Source organism: Epinephelus fuscoguttatus, linkage group LG9 (genome assembly GCF_011397635.1).
Source record: "Epinephelus fuscoguttatus linkage group LG9, E.fuscoguttatus.final_Chr_v1".
NCBI classification, from domain to species: Eukaryota; Metazoa; Chordata; class Actinopteri; order Perciformes; family Serranidae; genus Epinephelus; species Epinephelus fuscoguttatus.
This window is the reverse complement of record NC_064760.1, coordinates 14,667,919-14,695,028: the sequence shown is the minus strand read 5'-3', so window position 1 is coordinate 14,695,028 and position 27,110 is coordinate 14,667,919. Positions and strand designations below refer to the sequence as shown.

Here is a 27,110-nt window from a genome sequence, read left to right as displayed (position 1 = left end):
ACATAACACAGGGTGATTTGGGGGGATGAAGTATTCCTTTAAGTAGTTTGCAGCTGTCTGTGTTAATAATTGAATCGCAGCTGAATAATTAAAGGTAAATAATGCTAACATTTAAAATAACACTAAGCCTGTCCGTGAACCAGCTGCTGTAATTTGCCAGTGGCTAAAATGACTTTTATTATGAAGGAGGAGGGAAAATATCTCATTACCAACCTCCTACTGTAACATTATGAATGGGGCCTCAGATACATTGGTGTCAAATAGACAGATGTAAAGAATAAAATGGAAAATGAACAAAGCTGTGATTAAAATCAAGCAAAATGTAATGAAAGATTCTTCAGTTTTTTTAGTGAGATTCAAAAACCGGCGCTTTCCAAACTGTATGTATTTATGTCTCCAACTTGCCATGAAAATAACTCATCTAACAGTTTATATAAGCAGTTTGCGAAGGTGAAGACACAGGGAACTGTCAGGGAACTGTGGGGCTGCTCGCAGACACAGTTACTGACATGTGTTTCCTGCATCTGGTTAACGCAGAGTATTTATGAAGAGACGTGGGATGAGCAGAGCGTCTCTACCTCCCCAGGACGAAGGGTGAAACGAAGGTTTTAGAGATACGGTGCGCGTCAAAGGAAGAGTAATGACGCTCGATACGTTCCCCTGACGAGGGAAGAGATTTGGAAGCAGATAAATCTAACATGGATAAACTAACTTTTTTTCTCTTCGAGGTAAAAGTTAACGGACTTCTCCATCTTTAGTCATGTTCAGTAAGAAAGGAAGTACGAGAGGAAGAGAGATAAAAGAGAAATGTTTTGTGTAACTTACGGAGCAGGTTCTGCTGCATGGAGTCGGACCGGTACAAACTGACTGTGCTCTTCTTGAAGACGTTCTTCAGGAGCTGGGCCCTTTCCGTCAAACTGCACACACACACACACACACACACACACACACACACACACACACACACACAGAAAGAGGCGGGGTGTTACAGCATGCTGAGCACCACAGGCAGATTTAATGAGCCATACATCAAACCTGTGTCCAAGCACCTCCAGAGTGGATGGACCTGCCAACTGCTCTACCTGCTGGTTCAAACACCATGTAGGGAGACAGAACTCTGCACACACAGGAGGAAGAACAACATGTGTGTGTGTGTGTGTGTGTGTGTGTGTGTGTGTGTGTGTGGGTGTGGGTGAAATATTTGAAACAGCATGTTGGCCAGAAGGTATTCATGTAAGCCCTCTATGCATACATACATCTGTGTGCATATATGCAAAGTCACCCATGGATCTGCGTGTTTGCATCTCTACATTCACTATATGTTTGTTTCTGTAAGGGTGTGTGCGTGTGTGTGAGTGTGTGTAAGTGTGTGTAAGTGTGAGTGTGCCTGCAGCCCGCTGGGTCCGGGACAGTGGCCAGGCTCGGGGATCACTTTCAGCCAGCAGGAGATCTCACACTGATCTGCTCCATGTTGGTTCCTGCTGCAGGCCTCAGGCCCCAGAGAGCAGAGCAGACCTGGTCCAGCTAATACGTTTTTATAATATATGGCTTTAATATAGGAGCTCTAAAATGAGACATTCACTATCTGGAGGGGAAGAAAAATGGACATCTACTCTTATGACATGATTACTGACATTACAGTCAAACTCCTGCAATTTAGCGACAATTTTGAGATTTCTCTCTTCCACATAGGAATACTGTTGGCAGTGGAGCCGTGGGTATTTGTGAAATTTTAAGGGATTTGGGAGGTTACAGATGATTTTTCATCCCAGTTGAGGTGGAGAATATAAATAAAAAATGCTTTACATTTTGTGTCCTGAAAGAATAATGGCTCTGCAGCCCTGATAGCGTTGGAACAAATGATGATATATACAGTGAGACAGTATAAATTTGCCATTTAATTATGCCACACATTACTCTGTAGCTCTCCCTTTGCATATCTCTGGTATCAGGCTGCTGCGGGCAACGCTCCAGATTGATCACAGGGCCTGTTTATGCCACTATTTTATCTTTATAGAATAATTTTTGCAGCAATTTAATCAAGTATGTTGATTTGTTACTTAATACATTTGCTGCAACAGTTTCACCTTACACTTAATCACAGTATTTATCAATATAAAATTACATAGTCTGTGACAGAAGATTTTAATCCACACTAGTACACATAATGTGGAAGACCCACTAAAATTGGTGCAATGCAAAGCTCACCCCATTGAGCAATTTGCTTCAGCAGGTATTGTGTAAAAAGAGGTGATGCAGGACTAACCACTAATGCAAATAAAGCAAGTGATCAAGTTTCAACTTCATGCAAATTAGGAAGAAATTTACCTAAAAGCTCTGCAGTAATTTACTGAATAACGAACAAAAGAAACAGTTTAGTGGTAGAGATAGGAAAGATTTCCATATTAACGACCTGAGTGTTTACATCAGTGGAAAGCTCAATACAGCTGTGTGATTACAGAGTACTGTGCATTAAAAATATCTAACACTTTATCCATTAAATGTGGGTTTAATTACTGTCAACAACACTCTGGCTGACGTGAGGCATCCATCAAGATTACAGGAACAAACAAAAATAAACTGCTGCTTGTGAATAAAGTCATGAGATTATTAGAGAAAGGTTAGGTTACCTATTTACACACTGTTTGCTATTGAGGAAGCTAGTTGCTAGCTTGCAAGCGTAGACATGTCCGCAGTGACAAGTGAGACATGGATGAAGTGACGTTTTGCAGTTTCCTTGCTTTAAGTGGGTCCTTAAGTAAGCCTTGATCAACACTGCACTTTGAATGTGTTCATCACTATATCAAAACATTATAGCAAACAGGAAACACAAAAAACACACACTGGTAATTCATAGAAAATTATCATTTGAATTCTGTTTGTACAATTATTGTACAAACAGAATTCAAATGATAATTTTCTATGAATTACCAGTGTGTGTTTGAAGGCTGCATTTGAAGATTGACTGCGTCACATCAGTGCAACCAAGGCTGTCCCATTTCAAACGCTCCTTCAAATGCGGCCAAGAAACGCGGCCTTCTTTCCCAGAATTTCCAGGATGCGACGGTTGAATCCTTCATGGCCCAGCCTATCCCAAGATGCATTGCGCGCCGGTGACGATTATATATTAAGTGAAGTTAACTAACTAGCTAATGCTTAACTGTTGGCTTAAAGCACACAGCTTAAACAATCTTAATTTAATAAATTAACTAACAGTCCTCCATCAGCCTGAAATACATCAAACAGCAGTGAATCATCTCCTCAAGTTAATTCATATATACATATAAACAATCTTTGGGTCCATGATTTAGGGCTAACTAACTTAACTAACTAAGCGCAGCTGTTTGCTAGTTAACAGCAGTGCCAACAGGTCGGGGCAAGAACAACTGGTGATGCAACCAGGAAACCCTCTGCACACCAGACCATCCCATTTCGGAGACCATTTGGTTTGGCTGATGCGGTCTTCAAAGTATGTGGCCAAAGTCGACCGTGAAGGCTGCAATCTTCAAAGGCTGCAGCCCCTGAATTGAGGCACAGCTACAATTTCGTATAGGTTCATTTTCACAAGGTTTCATGAGTTTGTTTTTGGTCCTCTTAGAGATGAAACCTTGGGTAAATAAATGTAAATCTAAACTCTTAAAACAAAGACACGAGAGGTGAAGTAATGTGCAACTTAAACTGTACCTCTTTCCATGCACCACTGCTCCAGGGTCTTTGGATAAAGCCTCAAGCTCCTGCACCTCATCCACTAGGGTCTTGAAACACACCCTCTTCACCCTGTAAATACAACAACGTTTAAAACAAAATCTTAATCATTTGACACACAGCAAATGATAGATGCTTTACAATGATGGAATCTTCATGGACTGACATTAAAAATCCCCCATCGACCAATTCAAACTGCTTTGAGCACATCAGGGAATAAAACTTCTATCTTTGCAAATTTGCTTTTGGCACGTTAAATCTTCTATGGGCTGATGTCATCCAGACACAAACATTTCCCACGGAGTATTCACAGCATAGAAAAGCTGGACTTCCTCGAAAGTCTGTTACAAAATTTCGGGGCAGGAATTTCTGCAGGAGATAGGAGAGATCCAGGAGGAATTTCCTGTATCGGATGTGTGTTGGAGTGATGATGAGCGAGGAGAGAAGACTCACACTTTGTAGGCCACGTCAAAGACCAGCGAGGTGACTGGGATGAAGAACAGGCCCATCCAGAAGACGCCCGAACAGAACATCATCTCAGCCTGTCACACACATAAGCACACTTAATCTCGGGTCACTGTGGACAATGCAGAGTTCAACACCTGATCAGATGAAAAGAGGAGCTCTTTAAAAGAAGAAACACCTGATAAGGAGGAACCATTATCATCCTCTGCAGTGCCATCTAACAGCAAACATACATGACAAAGGCCGCTGAAAACAAACAGTGTTATTGTGGAAATAAAGAAGAGATGGCTCCAAATGACTCGCTCAAAGTGGGTTAATCCTGCGTGACTAAATGATACCATGTTTTTGTATGGATCTCCCTTCAGGGTGGAGGAAGTACCTGTGAAGTATTTAGACAGTGGTATCTCTTTCACAGGAAGCTCAGCCGTTGAGAGCTGCTGTCGATACATCACAGGAGACACAGAGCCATGATCTGAGGTGCTTTGAATGATATATTCAGTACAACAGACACTCAGTGTGAGAGGGTGACGATGAAGAGCTGCAATGATTAGTCTAAGTTTAATACTCGGAAGTTCCACTTTTAACGATAATTGTTTGTAGAGAATATCCACACAGGAAACCATGAGCCAGTGGGAAAATTCAAGGCTTTGTGTGATTTCACTTTTGAAATTTTATCTTATTCTGCAACTGAAATTCAATTTTCGTTTGTGATTACAATGAAAAACAATTTAAAATACTGTAGCTTTTCCAAAAATAAATAACCAAATGCCATAAACCGATCCTTTAAACAAGGGTTGTTAAATTATCCACGATTATTGTGGTGCTTTGTCGACGGAAAAAATAATCTGCAGCTATTTGATACACATTTTAATGCAAAAAAGTCAAAGACTCTCTGGTTTCAGTGAGGGATTTGCTGCTATTCTCTGTCAAATGTGATTTAAACTGAATACCGTCATGTTTTTAAGTAAATATAACAAACAATCCAATGAAATCATCTTGGGCTTAACGAAATTATGATCATTTTTAGCCGTGCTAGTATGAATCCAGAGATGGTAATGTGGTCTGTTAGACCACTTTGGTTGAGACTGAAATATCTCAGCACTATTAGATGGATTCAAATTAAATTCTGGAGAGACACTGATGTCATTGTCACTGTGGGGACAGTTGCATTTACATTACATTTGGCTCAAAGCACTGCTGTGCCTAAATACAGCCTCACAGAGCTGTTAGCATGGCTGCAGAGTTCTTAGTCTTGGTCACTATTTTCTGACATGTTGTCCACCGAACTACAAATAAAGAGAATAACACACAAATAAATCAGTACTGAAAAGGAATTAGTTGCAGCCATGTTAAAATTAAATATTCAAATGCAGATTAATAGAAGAAAAACGTGGAACCAGAAACTGCTTCACTTCACTACTCTGTAGTCATTATTTTAGTTAAGAGTTTGACTGTCAAAGGGCACTTAAAAAACATTTTTCTGGTAAACGGGTTCATAAAATCATTTTATTTCTACTATTTTTGTCAGTAACAAAGACAAAAAAAAAAACAAAAAACAAAGGACTACGTTGCACATGTATTTCCAAACAGGTGCGTAGGAGAGGGACGAGCAGGTTTGCCTGATGAAGGTCGAGGCCTGAAACGTCTGCAAGTTAGACCGCGTGCAGTAGTCTTTCTACAGGTAACCACAACTCAAAATGAGCACACGGTACTTGCCAAATGCAAGTAACAAGTTACATTAGTGAATAAAATAAATGAGTCAGTCGCCATTGACTGGTTGCTGAAATAGGCCACACGATTGGCCAAATTTGTTTTGCACACTGCACATTTGTGGTGGCGTGCAATGTATGACTATCAATAAATGTGATGTCTCGTCTATGACTGACCCTTGCTGTCCACTGTTGCTACGGTTCGTACCACAGAGGAGAATTTCGTTCTAACCACAAAAAGAGCCTGTGAGTACGAGACGGCACATTGCCAAGTAAATCAACTTAAATGGACAAATGAAGAGCAAAGTGTTAATACAGTTAAGATAAAATGTCCTGAGAAATGGCGCTTCACTGATAAGTAGGCGAAGACAGATCAGCTTTTTCATGATGCAACTGCAACACAATGAGCTGCAGGGTTTGCAGCAGGCACTCGACAAACAGAACCTACTTATTTGTTTGTGCTCTTTTTCATCTAATGCAGTTTTATTAAAATTATTTTGGCTGTTACATTTTTCAGTTTACCAACTATTTACCAAAAATGTAATTTTCGACTCTGCCTGCAACACATCACTATTGTCAGCCAAGTTGACTAAAAGTTCACAGACAGAGATGATTTTCTTTGCTGTCACGTAACTCCTCTGAATTATAAACAATGAGCTGATGTTATATTTTTAACCCAGTGTGGAACAAATGTTCTCATTGAGCTCATGAGCAAAATAAATCTACAAATGAGACAGCTGTGATCCTCACCGAGACTCATTTATCTTGCTGGAAGAAAAACACATTTGGATGTGATCTACAACAAGTCAAGCATTTTAAGAAACAGCTTCTCCTCCGTGCTCCGTCATTTGTTGGAAAAATATGCTTCATTAGTAGCAGACAGTTGCTTGTGATGATTTAAATTAAAAATCACAAAGCAATGGCCGTGTCAGGGGGTTGTTTTGGGTCCAGAGCGGAGGGGAGACAGTGGGCTGTCTTGTGGGGGTGAAAAGATGTTTGCTTTGGCCCGCTGCACCGAAACTATCTGTCATTACACGTCAAAGCGCAAAACTCGCAAACTCTCGCTCCGTGCATTGTAATGTGCCACTTGTTTAAACTGCTGGGGCCCCTCGGCAGTGCTCTTCCTGTAATGTGACACAGGCAGAGCCTGCAGGATGCAAACACATATACACACACACGTGTGCACACACACACACACACACACACACACACACACACACACAAGGATCAGTGTCAAAACTATCAAAGCGCTCAGGTTTGCTCAAATTAGCTAATCTGTTCACTATTACCTGCAAATTGACTTTGATGTCTGACTAAACACTGGGGGGAAGAGGAAACCCCAAATGACAGGAAATCAAAAATGTCTTTTTCCTACAGTTTGAGATGGGACTCGGATGAATAGAGCTTTTCTGTGTCGCCCTGGAGGCTGAAAACGTATGAGATGAGGGAAAATTGCATCGAAGCACGGGATATTTTCATGTCAATTTTTGAAATTACGCAGCCCCGGTGGAAACATTTACTGTTTTTTTGTCGTAAGTCAGTTTAATTATTTTCGTTTTCATCCAGTGTATCATGCATTTTAATGGGAGCGTTTAAGCTGTCTAGAGAGTCTTTTGAAAATAAACCAGGGATGTATACTCAGCATATTAAATCAAAGTCAAAGGAGCTCGAAAAATAAACCATCTTTCACGTGTTCAATCTATAAACCATATTTATATGTGCGTACATACCTCAGAGCCGCAAATGATGTATGCAGAGGAAAGATACTTTAAATCTCAAGTTTATCATAAAATTCAAAAATTCTGGTAATAAAATTTGTTACAATAACTCACACAACATTAAGTGCAACTGTGAAACCAACAGAAACCGTAAGACAGTAATAAAACTAGACCTACATAAAGTCTATTAATTTACTGTCACTTCTTCAATTTGACGTCAAAGTTTCAAAATCCAAACAACTCTGGCCAATTACAATCAACAAATGTTTGTCTTCACGCATCTGGACAGGCTCTGCGACTACGAGCGCGGCTAACAGTGATGCTAGCGATGCCTCATTCCAGGGGGCCCCTGGGAGCTCGACGGGGTGAGAGAGGTCCAGGGAGTGGGAGCTGTATTTTTAGGGACAAACTAATAAACTTGTCTGGCTGGACAGACAGTAGTGTCCGCTGACATGGAGGGGTGTGTTTTCACAAGCCACTGACCCCCTCATGGCCACACACACACACACACACACACACACACACACACACACACACAGACAGATGGATTAGTCAAAAGATGAGACAGAAATCACACATGCACATGTGCACACGCAAAATGTAAACTACCCTAAATACTGCTGGAAGTTGTGTCTGAGTATTTCTGTTCCTTTCCAAATGGTGGACCGTTATTTGGGAGCTGATGAGTTGGTTAAGAGGGTAGAGAGATGGGTTTCATGTGACCTGATGTAGGTTTCTGTATGATGAAACTGCTACATATGAAACCCCTAGAACGCCTAATGTGCCTCTTGATGACAGAGCCGAGCCTTCTTTGAGAACTGTGTGTTATCATCAGTCTACAAAATGTGTTATAATACTCCAAGGAGGACTTTCTTTATGCTATATCCATTCACAATTCTCTCTCTATCTCACTTTCACTGACTATGGGTGTTCCCTCTCCTGGTTAGCCAAGCAAAGTTTGCCACAATCTCCTTCAGCCATTCATATTGCTGCTGCCAAACTTTAAATCTGTTCTCCTCTCTGCTCCTGTCAGCTGTCAATTAAGGCCCAGGAGGAGCTCATCAAAAGCCCACTCCTCTTCACATCCAGATCCTCAGCTCCCTCTTCATCTCATCTCATCATCACCACTACCACCACCAGCGTCTAGGCTCCATCGGGGAGACCCTACTATGTTTTTACCACCTTTCCAGAAGAGATGACACCATGATGGGATCTAATCACCAAAGACTTCACATTTCTCATACTTATTTGCACAAGCAAATAAATATTCTTTTCTCCAGAAAAAGTCTCTATTGATTGAACTAACTGATAGGAGGCAGTGGTACTCCGGCAACTGCCAGTGTTTCGTTTTTTGGTCTGGTGGCATTGAGGAGAACGATGTAAGGGCTTCATTTCCCTGTCAGAAAGGGCTGTCTGACGGCAGGGTAAAGTGGTGAAAATATTACACTTACTATGGTTAAGTACCTCATACAACTCCACTTAGAAAAAATCGGACATAACCATTTCAGTTATTAAAATTAATATCAGCGATCGCTGCTCTCACCTACATCACTGCTTTTTGCTAAGGATTGTGTTAATGGTGTTTCCATTTTAAAAAATGGCAAAGAACGCAGACAGACCTGCCCTTCAAGCAGGGTGATGTTCAGGTCCAGCAGCTCTCAGTTCAATTCTAGCTGCAGACCTTTGTTGCATCTCTCTCTACCCACCTTTTCTGCCAATTTCTATACTGACAAACGCAAATTAACATCTAAAAAAAAATCAGTGAGGTAGATTTTTTATTAGAGGGTTCAGTTCCTCAGTAAATATAGTTTGGGAAATGTCATTGACCAAGCTATCTGACCCCCAACTGCTCCGGTGAAGCTGCACAGTGCCCAACACACCAGACTATAGCCCCTTTTGTTGAACAGACCTCCCAAAGTTGAACAGAGTTATCTGGCCTTCAAGCCAGCAGACAAAAATGTCTGCAAATTGGGAAAACAATGGGATCTGGGAGCTTCTTACCCTCGGAGCAGAGGACCAGTGCTGCTGATGCTTATGTTATAAGTCACGTTAGAGGCCGGTGCTGTTATGTTACATGTCACTCCTGTCATGACTCTTTTGTTTCCTGAATGCTGTCATACTAACTAAAAATTACACACTCAGGCGGCATGATGTTGCTGTTGTTTGACTCTTTTTAAAGAAGTAAAATTGGCGTAATGAAAGGACTTCGTAGCTTCCCTATTGTGCGATCTCCATGTACGAATGGCTTATGATTGTACGTTGCGGCTTCAAGGTATAGCATCTATGTGAGTTTGGAACAGGGCTTTCTTGGTGTGAAAATCATTTATGTTTAGCAAATCTGCTCTGTTTGAAATGCATGTTCAAAACTACAGAACATCGAAGATGCAACTTTATTGCTAGATCCTAAAACTTATGATATCAAGACAACCAGACCAAGAGTTTTCTGAATCCTTTTCCAAGAAGACTTGATTAGGGACGTCTGACACCTGGATGATCATGTTTAAGAAAACCCATGGACTCAGCAGTTGGCATAATGTTAATACCCTCCATTGTAATGGTAAATGTAAATTGAGGTAATCCACTACCTCACGACATAACCCAAAGGTCTACAGTCTGTTCTGGATTCAGCTCACAAGACGAAGAAAAAGCAACTCCACAACACTGTAGCAGCTGTACGACATCCCAGATCTGCTAATATTCAAACACTAGCTTCCTGAATGCACAGAGCTTCTTTGTACAACATTTTTCATTAAGTAGACTGAGAGGAGAAGGGTTAGACTAAGTTGAGTCCTGTCTGCATCTATCCATGTTGATTCTCCAATTGGCTGATTCAGCTGGCTTAACCAGACAGCACTGCACATGCTGGCTTCAAGGAGAGGAGGGAAATTGAAGATGAAACTAAACATTTGGCCAAATGCGGCTCCAATCCTCAACAGGCGTTCTTATGAATACTAAGCTTCTCATGGATAAGTAGGCAGCAAACACAGCACTGTATAGAAGAACCAGATGACTGAGGATGACTGAAAGAAGCATGTTCAGTCAAAGAACGAGAATGAGAAGTAAAAAAAATGACTAAGACAGCAACTAAAAGGAGCAAAAAGGCAATTTTGCTTGCACCAGGCAAATCCACAGATTCCCAAAATGCCATCAGCTGAAACAAATCAGCCAATAACCACCCTAAGAGAGGTCAATGTGTAAAGCAAACAATGACTTTCTCAGCTGGGTCCTTCATCCACTCCATGCTCTCTGTGTGTCGCCCAACAAAGCCAGCAAGACGTCGACTAGGAAAACAGAGAGAAAAAACTCTTTACGCAAACACTTGTAGCTCAGCAGTCTCACAGCCACATCTACACATTTACAATGTGTGTACAGCAGATTAAAACTGTGCTCCTCACTGATACTGTATCTCACGGTCAGTTATTATTGCACTAAGCATGAGTTGTGTTGTTTATCAATCATTAGCCAAGGGTGTACTGACAGATCTGGGGACAAGAGTTTAACAAAACCTCCCACATGACACGCTCATGAGTTTTAAAGAAGGAGCACAAGGATTCCACAAGTACCACAGAGGGACTAAGTCAACAGCAGTGACGAACAAGGGTCAGTAATTCCATCACTGGGTTTCTCAAAAGTTTAAAGAACAGAAGAATTAAAGCTCTCTAAGAAAGACAGATTACTCACAGATTACGGGCGCTCAAATACAAAACAAACACAAATGTGAGTGTTTTGGTCAACAGCCCAGAGTTCACAGTCAGACCTAGTAACCCATCAAATTTTTTTGTTTCTTTGTCTGCCTGCTGATGTGAATTTGTTTTACAAGCAATGTTTCTGCCTCCAAAATGTCACAATTCATTATCCGATATTTTAGTCTTGCTATGTGAAAGGACATAAATTCATCAACTTTTGTCAACATTTCGAATCCACCTGCCCTTTCAGGTACGCTGAAAACAACACCAATCAGCCTTGACTGAAAGCTAAACATATCTTACTGTTACCTTTGATGGATTACTTGTCTTAAGCATGTCTCAAGTTTCTCTTTAAGATGGTTTCCAAACCAGTAACTGCCTGAAGAGTAATAAAAACACACAGAAACAATGGACTAAAATGCGCCAAACACTGCTGTGATCCGTCATGAAGTCCAAAACCACAGCAGTAAAAGGATACGCAACATTGACTTTTTAAATTTGTGTCTTCATGACAAGAATTACAGAACATGAGGATCTTAGAATTTTGCAATTCAGACGAATAGAAATGAGAATTAATATGATATTTTTGATGCCAGTGGCACTATTGCTTCTGCTTATTGGTCCAATTCTTTATCAATTCCCATACTGTGTCCTGGGGAAAAAAAGTAGGCCTACACAGGTATTGAGAATTATTATGTTTTAGGATATTTACCTTTGGTAACGAAAGTGTTGCTCAGTTGGAAAGCAGCAGCACAGGGCATTCCCTGAATTTAAGTCCATGTTGCCTGAGCCTGATCTCATTTCGAAGTGGTCGAAATTCAGTGCTTGGGCAGTGACTTGCTGCGTCAGAAACCAACAAAAAAGGTGTCCTTTAACGTCAGCATGATGCACAGCCGATCGCTGTTATAGTTTAATGGTGCCTGGTGGCGTCAGGGGGAAATGCAGCGGGACAAGAACAAACATTAAGGCGGCGAAAGTCCGACTGGGGCAGGTGGGAGGGTTGGTGGATGGGTCCATTAAAGACCGACTTTCACCCGAGAGAGCAGTTTTTTCAAGAACTAACCACGTGCGTTGGTTGTTGAAGGAAATAAAATGTCAATTTGTGGTGCTGTACATATGTAGTGTGTTTAATTTGAAAGAGAATGTATGTAAACGTTAATTTCCTGTGAAAATGGAAGTGTATCTTGAAAGAAGACAATGCATGTAACAGGCACAACTTGACAAGGTGTTCCAGAACGTCAACAACCAACGCACCCAATGTACCTTGCGCGTTGTATGTGGACGTGGAAAGTCCATGACCAAAACATTGATATGTTATGAGGTCGGAGTGAGACTGTGTTAGTTGCCTAGAAAGATGTTTCAGCATTTTTTTAGTCTTTTCAACTGTACTTGAAATGATCATTTTTCTGACATGACAGCATGCCATCACTGTGTTTTAATGTGCAACCACCATAGAAGCACGCCAACATCAATATGAGAAATCAATTTGGTACCAGTTCTCAACTGGAACCATATCTTGATTCCCGTCCCTACAGATAAAGCTCTATCAGTTCTATCATTCTTCACAATGAAAAAAATATTCAAACGCATATTCAGCCAAGACTAATAACATCGAATAATCTCCGTGTGTAGGGTCAGAATTATGGTTATTAATTATTTTATGTCCAACTTTGTTTTACTTTTAGTACAGACATGGGAAACTACTTGTGCCATTGTTACAACAACAGGAGGTCCCTATGTCACACAAGTCACATGTGAGTAAGGAAATAGATGCAAATAAAGTCTCTTCCACTGAGCACATTCAGTCAGAAAAGAGAACATCAGTGGCTGATGGATGAGTGAAGATGTTATTCTTGTTCTTGCTGTGATAAACTGTTGTATAACTCATATACAACTAAACGAAATAAATCTGCCCTTAAACATAAACCACTCTTTCGAAATGCCTGTAAACAGAGACTAATCATTGGGCATTTTTCCCAAGAAATTGTTTTCATTCCTGCTTTTAATATCATCAATATCTCACCGACAGGTAAAGATAGCCCTGAGTGTATTCCTGGCACTGCTACGTACCAACAATCTTCTTGGTAAAATGATCCCTTTCTGGGAAACTGTTTCTTATCACTGAGCAGAAACTGTGGAACAATCTGATGCACACTTGTTGAGTGTAAAATCCATGTGCTGATGACAAGCACTTGAGTCTGAGTGAGAGCCAGAGTCTCTCTACCGCAGCTCGCCGCAGACATTTGAAAATAGCAAAAGGTGTGTGTGAGAAGCGAAGCGAGAGAGGGGATCAACTGTACAGGAGACAGCTGTGTTGATAACAGAGGTGAGTCAGCAGACGGCAGGTCAGTGTGACAGAGCCTACGAGACATCTCCTGAGGTGCAGCTAAGCTGCTTAGTGTGGCAGATTACACGGCTTGAACACAATAATCTCACATTTTCTTTTGATATCTGTGTCAGACTTGTATGAGGTGCAAACAGGATGAGCCAGTTGTGGGAGTACCTGTGAAAAGCACACTAGCTGTTTGAGGATGTTTTTTTTGTGGATGGATCCTGCACCTGCCTTGTCAATCGTCCAAAGAATATTTAGCCTGACAGTGATGAATGCGTTCACATGAAGCTCAGCGCTGCTCAGCGTCTCCTGTTAAAGGCGGCGAGCTGGGTAGTGAGTGAGAGCAGAAACAGGAGGAGAAAGAAGTTCTGGTGTCTGTTATGTTGTTGGCCCTCGGGCAGGTTTTCAACTGGCAGGGTGGAGGAGGAGGGAGGGGGTGGTGAACAGAGAGAGAACAAAGAGGAAAAAGCTGATGCAAAAAGTAAAAGAGGAGGAATAAAAGAAAATAGATTGAAGGACAGAAAGCAAAAAAAAATATTTGAAGATTCAAGTACACTTGGAGGAGGCCGTGGCCAAGTATGTGAGGCTACATCAGGGTGGAGAATAATCCTGCTCTTCAGAGGCAGCAAGCTGAGAGTGTGTCTCTGATGCCTTCTCAGGTTTCGGAGAGATGTGTCCCTGTTTGATGATGTACTGGCATCCCTGAGTTGGGGCAGGGGCGTAGGGTTACCAGCTACCCACAGGACACCATTACTGTCTTCAGTCAAGTGCTGCAGGGCATGGATGAAAGCAGCGGGCTTCACAGACAGGGGATAGAGTGAAGCTAATATAACCATCGCCTCTGTGTTTGTGTGTGTCTGTGTGTGTGTGTATGATTGAGATGTGTAGTTAGTTATGTTATTTACTAAGTGCCCAGCAGTCCTACACACTTATATTAAGACACAGCAACTGCATTGCAAACAAAGAATGTTGTCATCTGTCCTTTCCTGTCCAAGAGTGATACAAAACAGTCCCCTTCTTAAAATCCAACCCAAGTTTTTTATATTAATTTAACTCAGAAATTTACTTCACTGAATAGTGTAGCCCTTAAAGGGTAACCTCAGTGTTTTACAACCTATCTTCCAATGTTTTTGTGTCGAAGTGACTGATGGAACAACAGTTTTTAACCTGGTTGAGTACAGAGCCAGAGTGTTGCAGCTGGCAGTGGCAAAACCAGCTGCAATGTAACAACTCGGGGCATGTGTGCACCATTGATTTACATCCACCAAAAGTGCTTGTTTTTGCCACTGACAGGCTCAGATGTCTCTTGTAAGTGTCTGACAACTAGGGCTGTACGATTAATCGATAATTAATCACAATCACAATTTTAGCTTCTCACAATTTAATGAGCGTGACCTGCTGTGATTTTGGCTTTTAAAATATGTGCTCTGCTTATGGAAAACTCTGCTTTATATCAAATCAAGCACTTCCTTGACTAACAGCCAGGCTACTCTTTTGATGAGCTGCCGGGCGGCTATGTGTGCACCTGCAGCAGCAGGCTGTGAAAAACTGTCTTGTGTGTTGCAACTGCAGACAAGCAAAACTAAAATCACCTGTTATCAGCCATCATCTTCATGTGTTTGGACACAGAAGAGAACAAATCACATGCAAGGAGTGCACGAGACCTGCATCTGCACCACAAAACAACAAGACTAACTTGTGAGACCGCCTGAAAAAAACACAACTGTCTGCAGTACGATGAATGAATGAAGGCCTATAATGATCACGTCACTAACGTTACAGTACTCTTGCTGTCCTTGTCTGGCATCAACTCAGATATTCCTAACAACAACACTGCAGCACATCATGGTACTGTGACCACTGTAATAAATATACAGTAGATATGTATATATATACGGTGGCAGATATATATCCATAAAAGATGCAGTGAATTCAAGTGAAGAAGAACCTTATTTTAAGTCTTATTTTGATGTAAAGATCTGTTAATCAGCAGGAATGTAGCACAATGTGAATATGAAAGCAGTGCTCTGTCAATTCACTTCAGGGTAAAAAGTTTTAGTACATTTTTTTTATATATTTTGTTTTTAGGAGATGCACTGTGGATCAGGACCAGCCTTATTTTGATGCAAAGACCTGTACTTTAGCAGAAATGTAGTACAACATGGAAGTAAAAGCAGTGCTCTGTTTATTTAAATGTCAAAGTGCAATAAAAAGATTTTGTCCCTACAAACAATAAATAATCATGATCTTTATACTGATCAAAATAATAATCATGATTATCATTTTGTCCATAAATGTGTGGCACTACTGACAACATGATGGAAAGGATCCCTACAGAGAAAGACCTTTATGTTTAACAGTAAGATCCTTTTTGTTTCACCAGAAACAGCTAAATTGCTATCGCCAAACCCACCAGGCTACATTTAAATAATCAGTCTGACTGGATGATTTAAGGGTTTATTTTATCTTACTAGTTGGAGATTGTTGGAACAGTGAAAACACAGACCAAGATGGTTTTTGGGAGTGTTTTTTTCCTGTTGACTTTGATTAAAGTGGGTTTAACAATGATAAAATGACTGTTCTGTACAGAAAAATAAAGAAGTTACCCTTTCAAGTATTAGTTTGACATCAACAATTTACACGTGCCTGTATCACTGCTTTAAATCATCATACAATGAGTAGTAAAACATAACCTGGACTCTATCTTCAACCTCACCTGAATCACAACAAACAAAGCTTCCTTATGCCTGTTGCCAGAGCTAATGCTAATGCTCCTGAGCATTACTGTACACAGACATCTTTTACTCTTCTTGCTTTTAAAAATTAATCATACATGAGAAAAATTCACTTCTTTAATCCATGGGTTTCCAAGCAAAATGTCCCAGTTACAGATCTTCCTACCGGGCCACTGGAGTCCATCCAGTACTGCCACTGATCGCCAAAATTGGTGTAAAATGATGAACTCCCCAAAACAATCAAATAGCCCTTTAATGAACTGTGTTACAATTTAAACCTTCACTGAGTCCCCAAATGCCAGTCGCATTATCTCAAACAGGACACACACAAACAGCATCCAGATAGATAGATATTCTCCTGCAGCATGCTGTATGGTGCCAGCCCTTTTCTTTCAATGCCCTCCTGCTGGGTTCTTGTTCACTAATGAAAAGATGCCTCATTCACCTCCCCAGAATGCACTGGGAAATGTCACCTGTGGTTAATAGGCTCTCTTTGACCACCTGTGGTGACCCAGCGAGACAGTAGTCCCATTCACATGTAAATAACAACTCAAACAAGTAAACAGTGTTAAACAAAAAGGCCATTTTTTAAATCTTTTTTAACAATTAATGAACTTTTAAGTGCATTTAAACTCAGATTCTGATCCTGGTGATTGTTCGGTAGATTTTTAGGACATCAGCGCGAATAGCAAATACACTCTAACCTCTCTTTGCGCAGCTTTCAGACAGCTTTACTGTGTCAATGTCACCTGTGGATACTCAGAGCCGAGGGAGGGCAATGTAACACAAACATTGGGCTAATTGGCCCAATTAAGTCATTATGCAACACAAGCCAGAGGTCTGACAGTTTACACCCCTCTGGCTCTCCTTACAAAGACTGGTGTCAAGTTTGACTCTGAAATTTTCCCACCAGCATGTGTCTGTAGTAGAAAATGAATTATGAGGCACTGCAGGTCTGTCAGTGATGGACAATTATATCAGCAGTTTCTTTAGTACCACAGGAAGGTGGTGCTGTGAGGCGGAGAGGGACAGCGTGTGTGTGTGTGTGTGTGTGTGTGTGTGTGTGTAGATGTATAAGCATGTGTATGAGTACATGCAAGCATGCATTTGTTTACCTCGCCTGACATGTCGGGAGCCAGAGGGATGAGGGGCCACAAGGAGGAGTAGATAATGAAGAACACCACCCACAGGCCGATGCTTCCCCAGATGGCGATGTGACTGAACTGTTGGTGGAGAATCAGGCGACAGAAATCAAAATCCCCACATCACAAAGAAGAAATAAATAGTCCCCAAATCTTCTTATACTGTGTCACTTTTCATATATACGTCCCACTTTCTAAAGGAAAAGTTATTTGCCTGACCCAATATGTAACACTTAGGGCCCTATTTGAATGATCTATAGTGCATGGCGGAGGTGCTAGTTGCAAGTTAAATGGCACATAATCTGGGCGCAATGGACAAAGGGGTTGTATTTAGCCCCTTAATTTATCATAGGTGTGTTTTGGGTGTAATATGAGTCCTTTATACACAGAGTTTGTGCTATATGGACACTACAAAGCCCCTTCCTTATGCCTTCTTTGCATTTTTACACAGAATTACACAACAGCGGCATCATTCTGCTCCAGTCTGTGATTATACACTGCTTCATGGCTTTGCAGGATCAAATGAGTGTGAATCAGGTGTGATCAGCAATGCTTTTTAAACAACAATAATGGCATTAACATGTCAATAACAATCATTTTCTGTCCATTAAATGTTGGCTGATCTCATCCTCTGCTCGAAGGGGAAGGAGCTCCTGGACCCCATTATTCCACTTTGCGGACATTTACAGTCTTCTTTGAGTTAACAGCTACTTTTTAAATCTACCATATTAGGTCCCATGTATAATATGTCATCAAAATGTCACACCCATGCCACCCATGCGCCTGTCTGGCAGAATGTCCTGTTTATACAGACACCATTTCAGCGCTGTTACTACCTGCCGTGGCAGATTAGAGACGAGACAACCCTGTCCCCACATTCCTTAATCGTACTTTATATATAGCACAGCGAGGCGGCTCAACAGCATGATTCCTGTTTTTGACAGGCAGTGTAAAAAGGGCAATGAATTCAACAAATTAGAGTGTCATCTCCAAATGCCTTTAAAAGCAAAGTGTGCCTGAACCTCGCGCACTGCTATTTACATGGTGGATTCACCAAACTGGAGAGGCAAGCCGTTTTCTGCTGAGAGGAATGCAGCAAGAGCAGTAATAGTACTGCAGAAAATACTGTACTGTAGTCATGAACATGAAAAAGGAAACAGCTTCTAAAGTAATCACTAAATTTACGCTGCTCCTCGTGGGTTAAATGCGCACAGTGTCTCTCTTAATGGGGAGTCGGACGTGCTACGCCCTGTGCTACGTTCACATTTCACAGAACGTAATTAATATTTTCCTCATTGATGATGTATTACTTTACCCACCTGCAACATATCCACATGTCCTCGTGTGTGTGACAAGCAGAGTGTAGGATGGTTGTGTACCCGCCTATGTAGATCCAGCTTACCATCTCAATAAGGTGCCCTTTAAATAGCAGGAAAATACTGCGCTATTGATTTTAAACCAGGTTTATGTTGCTTATGTTGCTTTCTGCTGCCTCAGATAGCAATATGCCAACCATGCCCCTGACCACAGCTCATTTTAAGACTCACACACCCATAGGCACACAGATAGGCTTGAGTACAGCTGCTACTTCCAAAACATGGGCGTTGGCCGTGAAAACTATGTCAGACTGAAACTAGCAATGATAGCTGCGCTGCACTGTGCGCCACTTTGTGTCGGGTGTATGGTTAAGACAAAAGTTCTTGGTCTGTTATTCTTTCCAAAACATTGTGATCGATTTTTTGGGATGCAGGAAACACTTATCTATCATTATCTGTCCAGATTTGACATACTTGTGGTCTTGTGGGTATAGCCCTAAGATAAAAAAAAACCTAGGGTCCATAGGAGTGTTGTTTAAAATAATCTTTTCTATTGCTGTTTAAATCTCATACTGTGTTGCCAAACACAATGAAATAGTGTCCCCTTCACCTCAGTACATTTAGTGCATAAATCTGGGACACTGCCATTATATTGATTTAATTTAGCTGGAGTGATATACGATTGCATTAGCCTTTTATATTGTAACAATCTTAGGCTCTTTATTAACTGCAGATCTGGGCTTTAATAAATTGCATTAGGCCATCATTGTCATACATTTTATTGTCTTGTTTGTTGCCATTTTTATAATTTGGGCATTAAAGTTCACACTGAGTGGATTCTAGTAAGTTGAAGGAGTTACCATACGCTGCATGTCATTTCACTGGGTTTACAGTTACAAGCTCAGAGGGACACAAACCATAAAGAGACTTGGAGATAAGAAGAGGACGTAAAATGTGTCACAAGTATCAGCAGTCACATAAAATGCAGGAACTGGAAAGAGATAGCAGAATCTTAGTGAGAGAGGAGAGAGCCATCAACTTACCATGGTCCAGGATGAGGTCTCGAGGCCGGCTTTAAGACAAACTGTGATGACCACAAACTGTGGAGACACAAATCACACTGACATTAAACCAACCTGCCCCCCTTCAATACTAAAATCAGTCATGGGAAGTGCATCAAACATATCTGAATTTTCAATATGTGCGTATTTTTGTTTTAGATACTGTACAGTATAAAACTAGAAAAGATCAGTGCAGGAAAAGAACAGCAGAAGAAAAGGAAGTCCGCCTGATGTTTATTCACAGAAACTGGATAACACTTGGCTCAGACACCTGACCCGTTTAACACTGCCTGTCAAGAAGATTGGTGCACTTACCGTGTAAACCATGTTGCCTAAGAGGAGATAGTCTGGAGTTCTTCCGTTGCCAAAAACTGTATCTGTGAAGGGAATCAACAACAGAAGCTTTTAGGGCCAAAGCTGTCTCTTTTCAGGTCTTGGGTTTCATGCAGAGTTCCATTAGGTGATCTAAAGAGTAAACAACCAGACAGTGTGTAGGATATTACTTTTAGCACATCTCAGTGTGAACTTTAGTGTAAATCGCTCTGTTAGAGACTCAGATAGAAAAGGCGGACATGGGAACGTGAAGTGAAAACCGTAGTCAAATGCTGCCTCCATTACTGCCCTTTGAGAGAAGCTGGAATGTTAATTCTGTCTTTCGCAACTATTAGGAAAGAGTGTTTCGATGAAAATCCATCAGTGAGACTTGGGAGCTGAAATGGTGTGCATTAATCATGGTCAGAAATTAAATGTTCTGGCTAATTCACTGCTGAAATAGAAAGAACATGACTGTTTTTCTGACAAAATGGATATTTCTTCTGCCATTACACAAGAATCCAACCTACCGAGAGCACTTTTCCTAAAACAGAGGTTAGAGGAATTTCCTAAATTAATAAAATACAAATTAAACTGACATATTGCTCCACGTGGCTTTGGGCTGCGGCTGAGGCTAAAATATCAGCAGTGTGAGACTGCCAGTAAAGAAAGAAAGAAAGAGAGGCTCTCTCTCCCTTTACTTCCGGCTGGTCACATGTCTTGTGTGCGCTGAGGCTTTGCTGACAGCCTGTCAGTCAGAGTGAAGGGGCTTGGCGCCTTTGTTTGGAGAGCAGGCACAAGCTTGTGTGGTCCTCTGCTCTGGCCAGCCAAGACTTACCGGCTCAAAGATCCCCATTCTCTCTGCACTCACACACAGAAACCTTGTATCTCAATGTGCACGAACATGCACAATTGACCTTATACGGACAAATAAATTTATTGTGATTAAATTAAGTGCACACACAAAAAAGACTGATAGCTGTCTGCACTGAACAATCATCTGGAAAGTCTGAATCTGAGGAGTGTGTTTATAAAAAGTGGCAAATAAGTGTGTGTAAAAGCATTTCAGTGGGTTATCTTGTGCAAACATGAATATACGTTTGAGTGTGTGTCTCTCTCTCACACACACATGTTTGTAATTCATGACTGGACGGTTGAAGAGAGAACTAATTGAGACAAAGTATGTGTGTTTGACTGTCCTCCCTCTTCATCCTGCGAGTCCACCGAGGGCCGTGCCGAGTCTCTGGGAGCTACTTACCATGCTGGAAGGCTTTAAGGGGGAACCAGAAGAGGATGACGGAGTGGAAGAGGCCGTTCAGACAATGGGCCCAGAAGACCTGCAAAAAAAAAAAAAAAAAAAAAAAGAGAGAAGAGGGGAGAAGGATGAGGGGAAGGAGGCAGGGAGGACGAGAGGGGTGGGGGGTTGTTGGAGGCGGCAGGAGATTCAAAGAAGAGAGAGGGAGACAGAGAGAGAAAAAAAAGCATGAGAAAAGGGTGTGGGGAGCTCCAGCCTTCCAAGTGACCCCTGACCTGGGCCTTTTGTGCCAGCCCAGCGCTAGGCTAAGTGGCGGTTTTGTCGGGGCCTCCTCGCTGAATGGCCACCCCGCTGACAGACACGTTGTATATCCTCTGTGTGTGTTATGGGGGAGAGAGAGGCTGCTGAGTGTGTGTACGAGCGGTGAAAGGCAAGTGGACAACGTCAGTGCACGTTTTAACTTCTTTTTTTTTTTTTTTAAAGATTATACCGTGTTTCACAGAGTCAAATAAAAAAGTATAAGACACTGTGGAATGCACATCCTGGCCTTGATGAAGAGAACATTATACAACATTAATATATGTGCTGCTGTGAGGGTTTCCTCTCATTGCATTTCATTAGGCTTCGGCCCTTTCATGTGAGAATTTTAACTGGTGTAGAAATAAATGACAGGAGAGTTTAAACAAGCAGAAATCAGTCTAGAAACACACACAGGGAGACTGACAGGCCTGACAGAGATTAAACTGTTTTCATGGTAATTATTAAGGGCCTGGAAAATCGCGGTGTGGACCGCAGTCTGCGTGTGTGTCTGTGTGTGCAAGCATGCAGACTTTGGATGAGTCTTTTAAATCAATACTCCCACTCCAAAACCACCTTGTTTCAAATTTACATTATGCAACACCAGAGCCAAACAAAACACTAATGGGCGATGTAGCATGAAACAGCCGTGAAATCTATTCTGCCAAAAAACCGCTCCACATTCGTGCCCCCTTTTTCCTCCCTGTGCTGACCCAGACGTCGGTGTTAACTTCTGAGAGCTGAAAATTCGTCAAACCGAGAGAGCAAACGGCTGACGGGGGAAAAATAAAAACAGAAAAAACATCACATTTTAATCTTTGGCCTCTTTTTAATCATCTGTTCTTGGCAGACGAATAGTTAGAGGCTCGCTTTCTTCAAAACAAACCTTTTCAACAACTTCAGCAAATCTGTCAGTAAAACATAAAACATGGCTTACTCGAGACACACTGGACACCCTGAGAGTCAAACTTTCTTGGGATTTGAGTCGTTTTGGAATAACTATTAGTGCTGCTCTGCTCTGTGGGGTTGTTCCAAGATGGTGCCAGGAAAGGACGTGAAAAACGAGGAGGAGGAGGAGAGGAGCAGAGCAGGACAGGGTACAGTTAAAGAAAAAGTCTTGTTCTAGACTTTGAGTCTTTGTAATACACCTTGGCCTCTGTGGCACGACCTCCTCACCTTTCCTATCGACCAAACAAAGTCCCGTAGCAGCCACCCCCCACCCAGGATTACCTCACCCTCCCACTGTGTACACAAAACCCAATACACTGAGCGAGGGCTGACCAAAGCCAACCCCCCACCCTTCTGTCTCTGTGGTCAAATGTGGACTAAATTATCACTAATGTTACAATTACATGTTTATGCCAATTAGCCTCCCACCGACAGCTCTCCCTCACCCTCCTCCTCAAATATCCCAACACGCCGTGGGGGTGCAAACAAGCCCGAGTTTCCCCTCAACAATAATGAATGCTAATGAAATCAATAAATGTTCATAATCATTTGTCACAGTGGGATCCTCCCTTTCACCCCTCCAGCCACCCTGCTCCCTTTCTTTCCCTTGTATCCCAGCAAGTTGCTAGGGATCCCTGCCGAATGAATGCCCGGTCTGTCCTGTAAAGATTCTGCCCTTTGTGGAACTCCTAATTGCCAAAGAAAAAAAAAAAAAGCATGAATGCTGGTAATTAATATTGAGCCAAATATTTCCAGAGCTACCCACCCATTCCTGTTTCTGAACCAGTGACGTAAAAAGGGAAAGAAACAGTGGAATATAAAAGGTGGCGTATGAGAGGTGATAGTTGCTGGTAAACTGCTGTAATTGGTACGACCACATGAAGGGGAGCCTGTTTATTAGAGGGACTCAAGTGTCAGGAATACGTAATTAAAAGTGAACGGGCGACACAGTGGAAGCCACGCCTCGAGTTTCTAACACCCGCGGTCACTCCCTTCTCTCACCTCAACACAAACAGCTTTAATTCACAAAGACAGTATCTGTTGTGTACAAAAGAGCCAGGCGTGCAGAAAGACAGGCTTCGAGGGGCCAAATTCCTGCTGGATTTTCTCGCCTTGCCTCAGGCCAGCTGCAAGGAAAATATCTCGGGAAAAGAGTGGACAAGCCAGCAAAAACAACCTGCTGACCTGGCCGAGTCATCATTTATGGGTCTTGGAAAATGTGTCCCAAACAAAATTGAGGTTCATTTGCGTCTAACTATCAGACGCATACTTTTGTGACCCTTTTCTGGCACGTAAAGGTAATGAAGTCTTCAAAAAAGTTAATGAAGGGAAAATCTGTCCCACAACAGAATTCAAACAAAATTCTGGATTAAATCAGCAGCTGTGAGGATAAATATCTCTGATCTGCTATATAACTGATGGAATAAAGACATTGTCTTATGCTGTCAACTCCTGACACAAACACCATGTATTTAGTGTGTCTGTTTTACCACGAAATGACCTCTAAAAACAATCCAGGCTATAACAAGTACTGATTTACTAACATTAACTCACGTAATGACCTGTAGGATGTTCATTAATCAAGCCTGAGTTTATAATCTCACGTGTTTTCTGTAGAGTTTGCAATAACAGCTCTGGGAGAGACTTGCTCACATACATTATTTTCAGTCAATAAGGCAGCTGTGACATTTTGTAGGGCTGCAACTAAGATTTTTTTAAAATGATTTTATTATTGCATGCTTGTTATCATTTTTTAAATTATTTTTATTTGTATTATTTTTTTATTATTTTTATCATTACTTTATTTTTTTGTTGTTGATTAATCTGTCAATTATTTTTTCGATTAACTAGTCAGTTATTTGGTCTATAAAATGTCAGAAAATGGTGAAAAATATTGATCAGTGTTTTCTAAAGCCCAAGTTGACGTCTTTAAATGTCTTGTTTTGTCCGCAATCCAAAGATATTCAGTTTACTGTCATAGAAGAGGAAAGAAACCAGAAAATAATCACATTTAAGAGGCTTTAATCAGAGAATTTGGACTTCGTCCTTAAAAATCACTCAAACTGATTAATCAATTATCAAATTAGAACGTGATTAATATAATAGTTGATGATAAAATTGATTAATTGTTGCAGCTCTAAGGGCTACAATTATTTTTATTATTGATAAATCATGGCGTAATGAACCTCATAATTTGCTCTATCAATCTGAAAACTGTCAACAGAAGTAAGTTGTCCTGCTCAGTGAAACTGAAGATGGCAGCTCAGTGGGTTAAACTCAATCTGACAGCTCTGCTCCGAGAACAAACAACTTCCTCACTTAAACAAATTGCATAATTTTCCGCGACAAACGCTGTCACACAATAACAGCACGCTCTCTCTATTCCCTCCTTTTTCACCCCGATTCTTTCTGCTGCATCCCCCAACCCATCTGACCTTCCCTGCCCCTGACCGCCATGGCCAATCCGTCTTTAATCCACCTCCATGCTGTGCTAACCAGGTCACCACGCCTGTGAGGAGGGTCCAGGGCTCTGGCTCAGCATGGAGAAAGGAGGAGACATCTTTATTACCAGCGGGGGAAAGCTAACGGACGGCCCCGGCAACCAGACAGAATAGGTCAAGCCAGGCCAAGCCAGGCTACAACTGGAGACCGGGCGACTACAGCTGCCAGGTCACTGACACGGGAGATGCATCAGTCCCGAACAACAACACGACAGGAACGTCTTGTGGCATTAATTTGATGTTAATTGGTTGCAAGAGCTGGAACATTTGACCTTTTCGTTTGTTAGGTGGAGCACAACATTCATTTGTAATTTTAGATGATGATAAAGTATGTAAACAGTAAATTAGACCATGGCAACAGACTGGGAGCACTAAAATATATACCAAATATTAACTGAATACCAGTTCCTCACAACTCAGAAACATTTGCTTTCAATACTGCACTAAATTTGGAAAAACATGTGAGCTAAATACGAAAAAATTATGTTACTGTAGCTACACAGAGCGGGACATAGACCAGAAAAGATTTAAAAGGAAAAGTGCAACAAAAACACCACAGTGAGACCAGCAAGTTGGAGATGATGAAGAAGAAGATTCTCAGTCATCCAGGTCATGGTTGCTTAAATTTCTTGAAGATGTTTTAACTCTCACCCAAGGAGCTTCATTAGTTCTTCAAAACTGAAGAAGCATCAACATGAAACGTCTTCAAGAAACGTAAGCAACTCCAGTTGCCTACGATATAGCACCTAAGATGACCGCAGTGAGAATACTAAGTCATCTAATAGTATTTAAATCTGGTCGTGTTGCAAATAAAGAACATGTGATGGAAACTAGTGTTACCTTGGTGTTAAAGCCCATTGCATTCTGGGAGGTTTTGTAGAGCTCTGGGTATTTCAGCATGTTCTCTTTCCTGCAGGAGCGCTCAAATATTCCCAGTGTGAGAGGAGGCAGAGCAGTGAAGATCTGCACAAGAAAAACACACAGACACGCAGAGACATGAGTGGTTAAATTACAGATGAACTCCAATTACTTTATGTTTCACACAAATATTTCATTTTCCAACAAATGAAACCGACACATATGATCACCTTCTTTATTGTTCTGAGCTCAGAAGTGATGACATTCAAAACACCTTGTCTCATCCACTATTAGGCATGAATATCAATTTTAATCTTGGGAGAAGCAAGTGTGACAAAATAATCTCAACTAAAAAGGTCAACGTGATAACTTTTTATGATCTGAATAAACAGATTCTGTATATGTGCGCAGAATCTGTGGGCAGTGCGTGGAGATTTTCGTATCAGAAGCGCTCTGGTTTCTGTGCGTGAGTAGTATTGGCCAATTACGTTTGAACAGCAGGTGAACAGTCAGTTTGGAGAGGCGAAACGCAATGGTTGAAAGGTAATCTTGGAACCCATCAGCTATCGTCTGACGATGACTTAGCTTTATATTGCCTATATATACTAAAAAATTACAACAATAATATAATAAAATGTAAAAAAAAAAAAAGGGGGGGGCTGAGACTGATTTTTTTAGAGCATTTATAGTGCATATAGAAAAGTGTGGCTCAATCTAATTCTTATTAAACTTATTCATCTGCACTTTGTATTTCTGACTTTCTGCACACTTTAGGTTTACAGGTAATATTTAGACAAAATCACTTTGCAAACTTGACCAAATTTAAAAAAAAAAAAAAAAAAAAAAAAAACCACAGTGAAACTACTGTAGAATCTTTGAATCTAACATCTAACTGTTTCAAATTTAGGACAGATGCCTCTTGTCTTCATCATTGCCACCCAATGTTACATTTATAGACGAATTTGCTTCATATTGTTCTCCACTGTCCCCCTTCATTATCTTACATCATTGAAGACCACTGACCTTTAAACCCTTCAGGGTTTCTTATTTTGATTCGTCATGCTTCAAGT

At 41.2% G+C, this 27,110-nt stretch overlaps 1 protein-coding gene across 4 annotated transcripts in view; it reads right to left on the bottom strand.

Moving 5' to 3' along the window:
• atp8a1 (ATPase phospholipid transporting 8A1) overlaps window positions 1-27,110 on the bottom strand; it is a 147,893-nt gene that overhangs the window by 6,329 nt on the left and 114,454 nt on the right. For all 4 annotated transcript variants that reach the window (XM_049585988.1, XM_049585985.1, XM_049585984.1 and 1 more), the window contains 8 exons: window positions 26,023-26,145; window positions 21,440-21,518; window positions 20,185-20,246; window positions 19,852-19,908; window positions 17,466-17,573; window positions 4,159-4,247; window positions 3,685-3,777; window positions 826-917 (listed from right to left, as the gene is read on the bottom strand). In XM_049585988.1, the coding sequence (XP_049441945.1) occupies window positions 826-917; window positions 3,685-3,777; window positions 4,159-4,247; window positions 17,466-17,573; window positions 19,852-19,908; window positions 20,185-20,246; window positions 21,440-21,518; window positions 26,023-26,145 (703 nt within the window). The remainder of the gene's footprint in view (window positions 1-825; window positions 918-3,684; window positions 3,778-4,158; window positions 4,248-17,465; window positions 17,574-19,851; window positions 19,909-20,184; window positions 20,247-21,439; window positions 21,519-26,022; window positions 26,146-27,110) is intronic.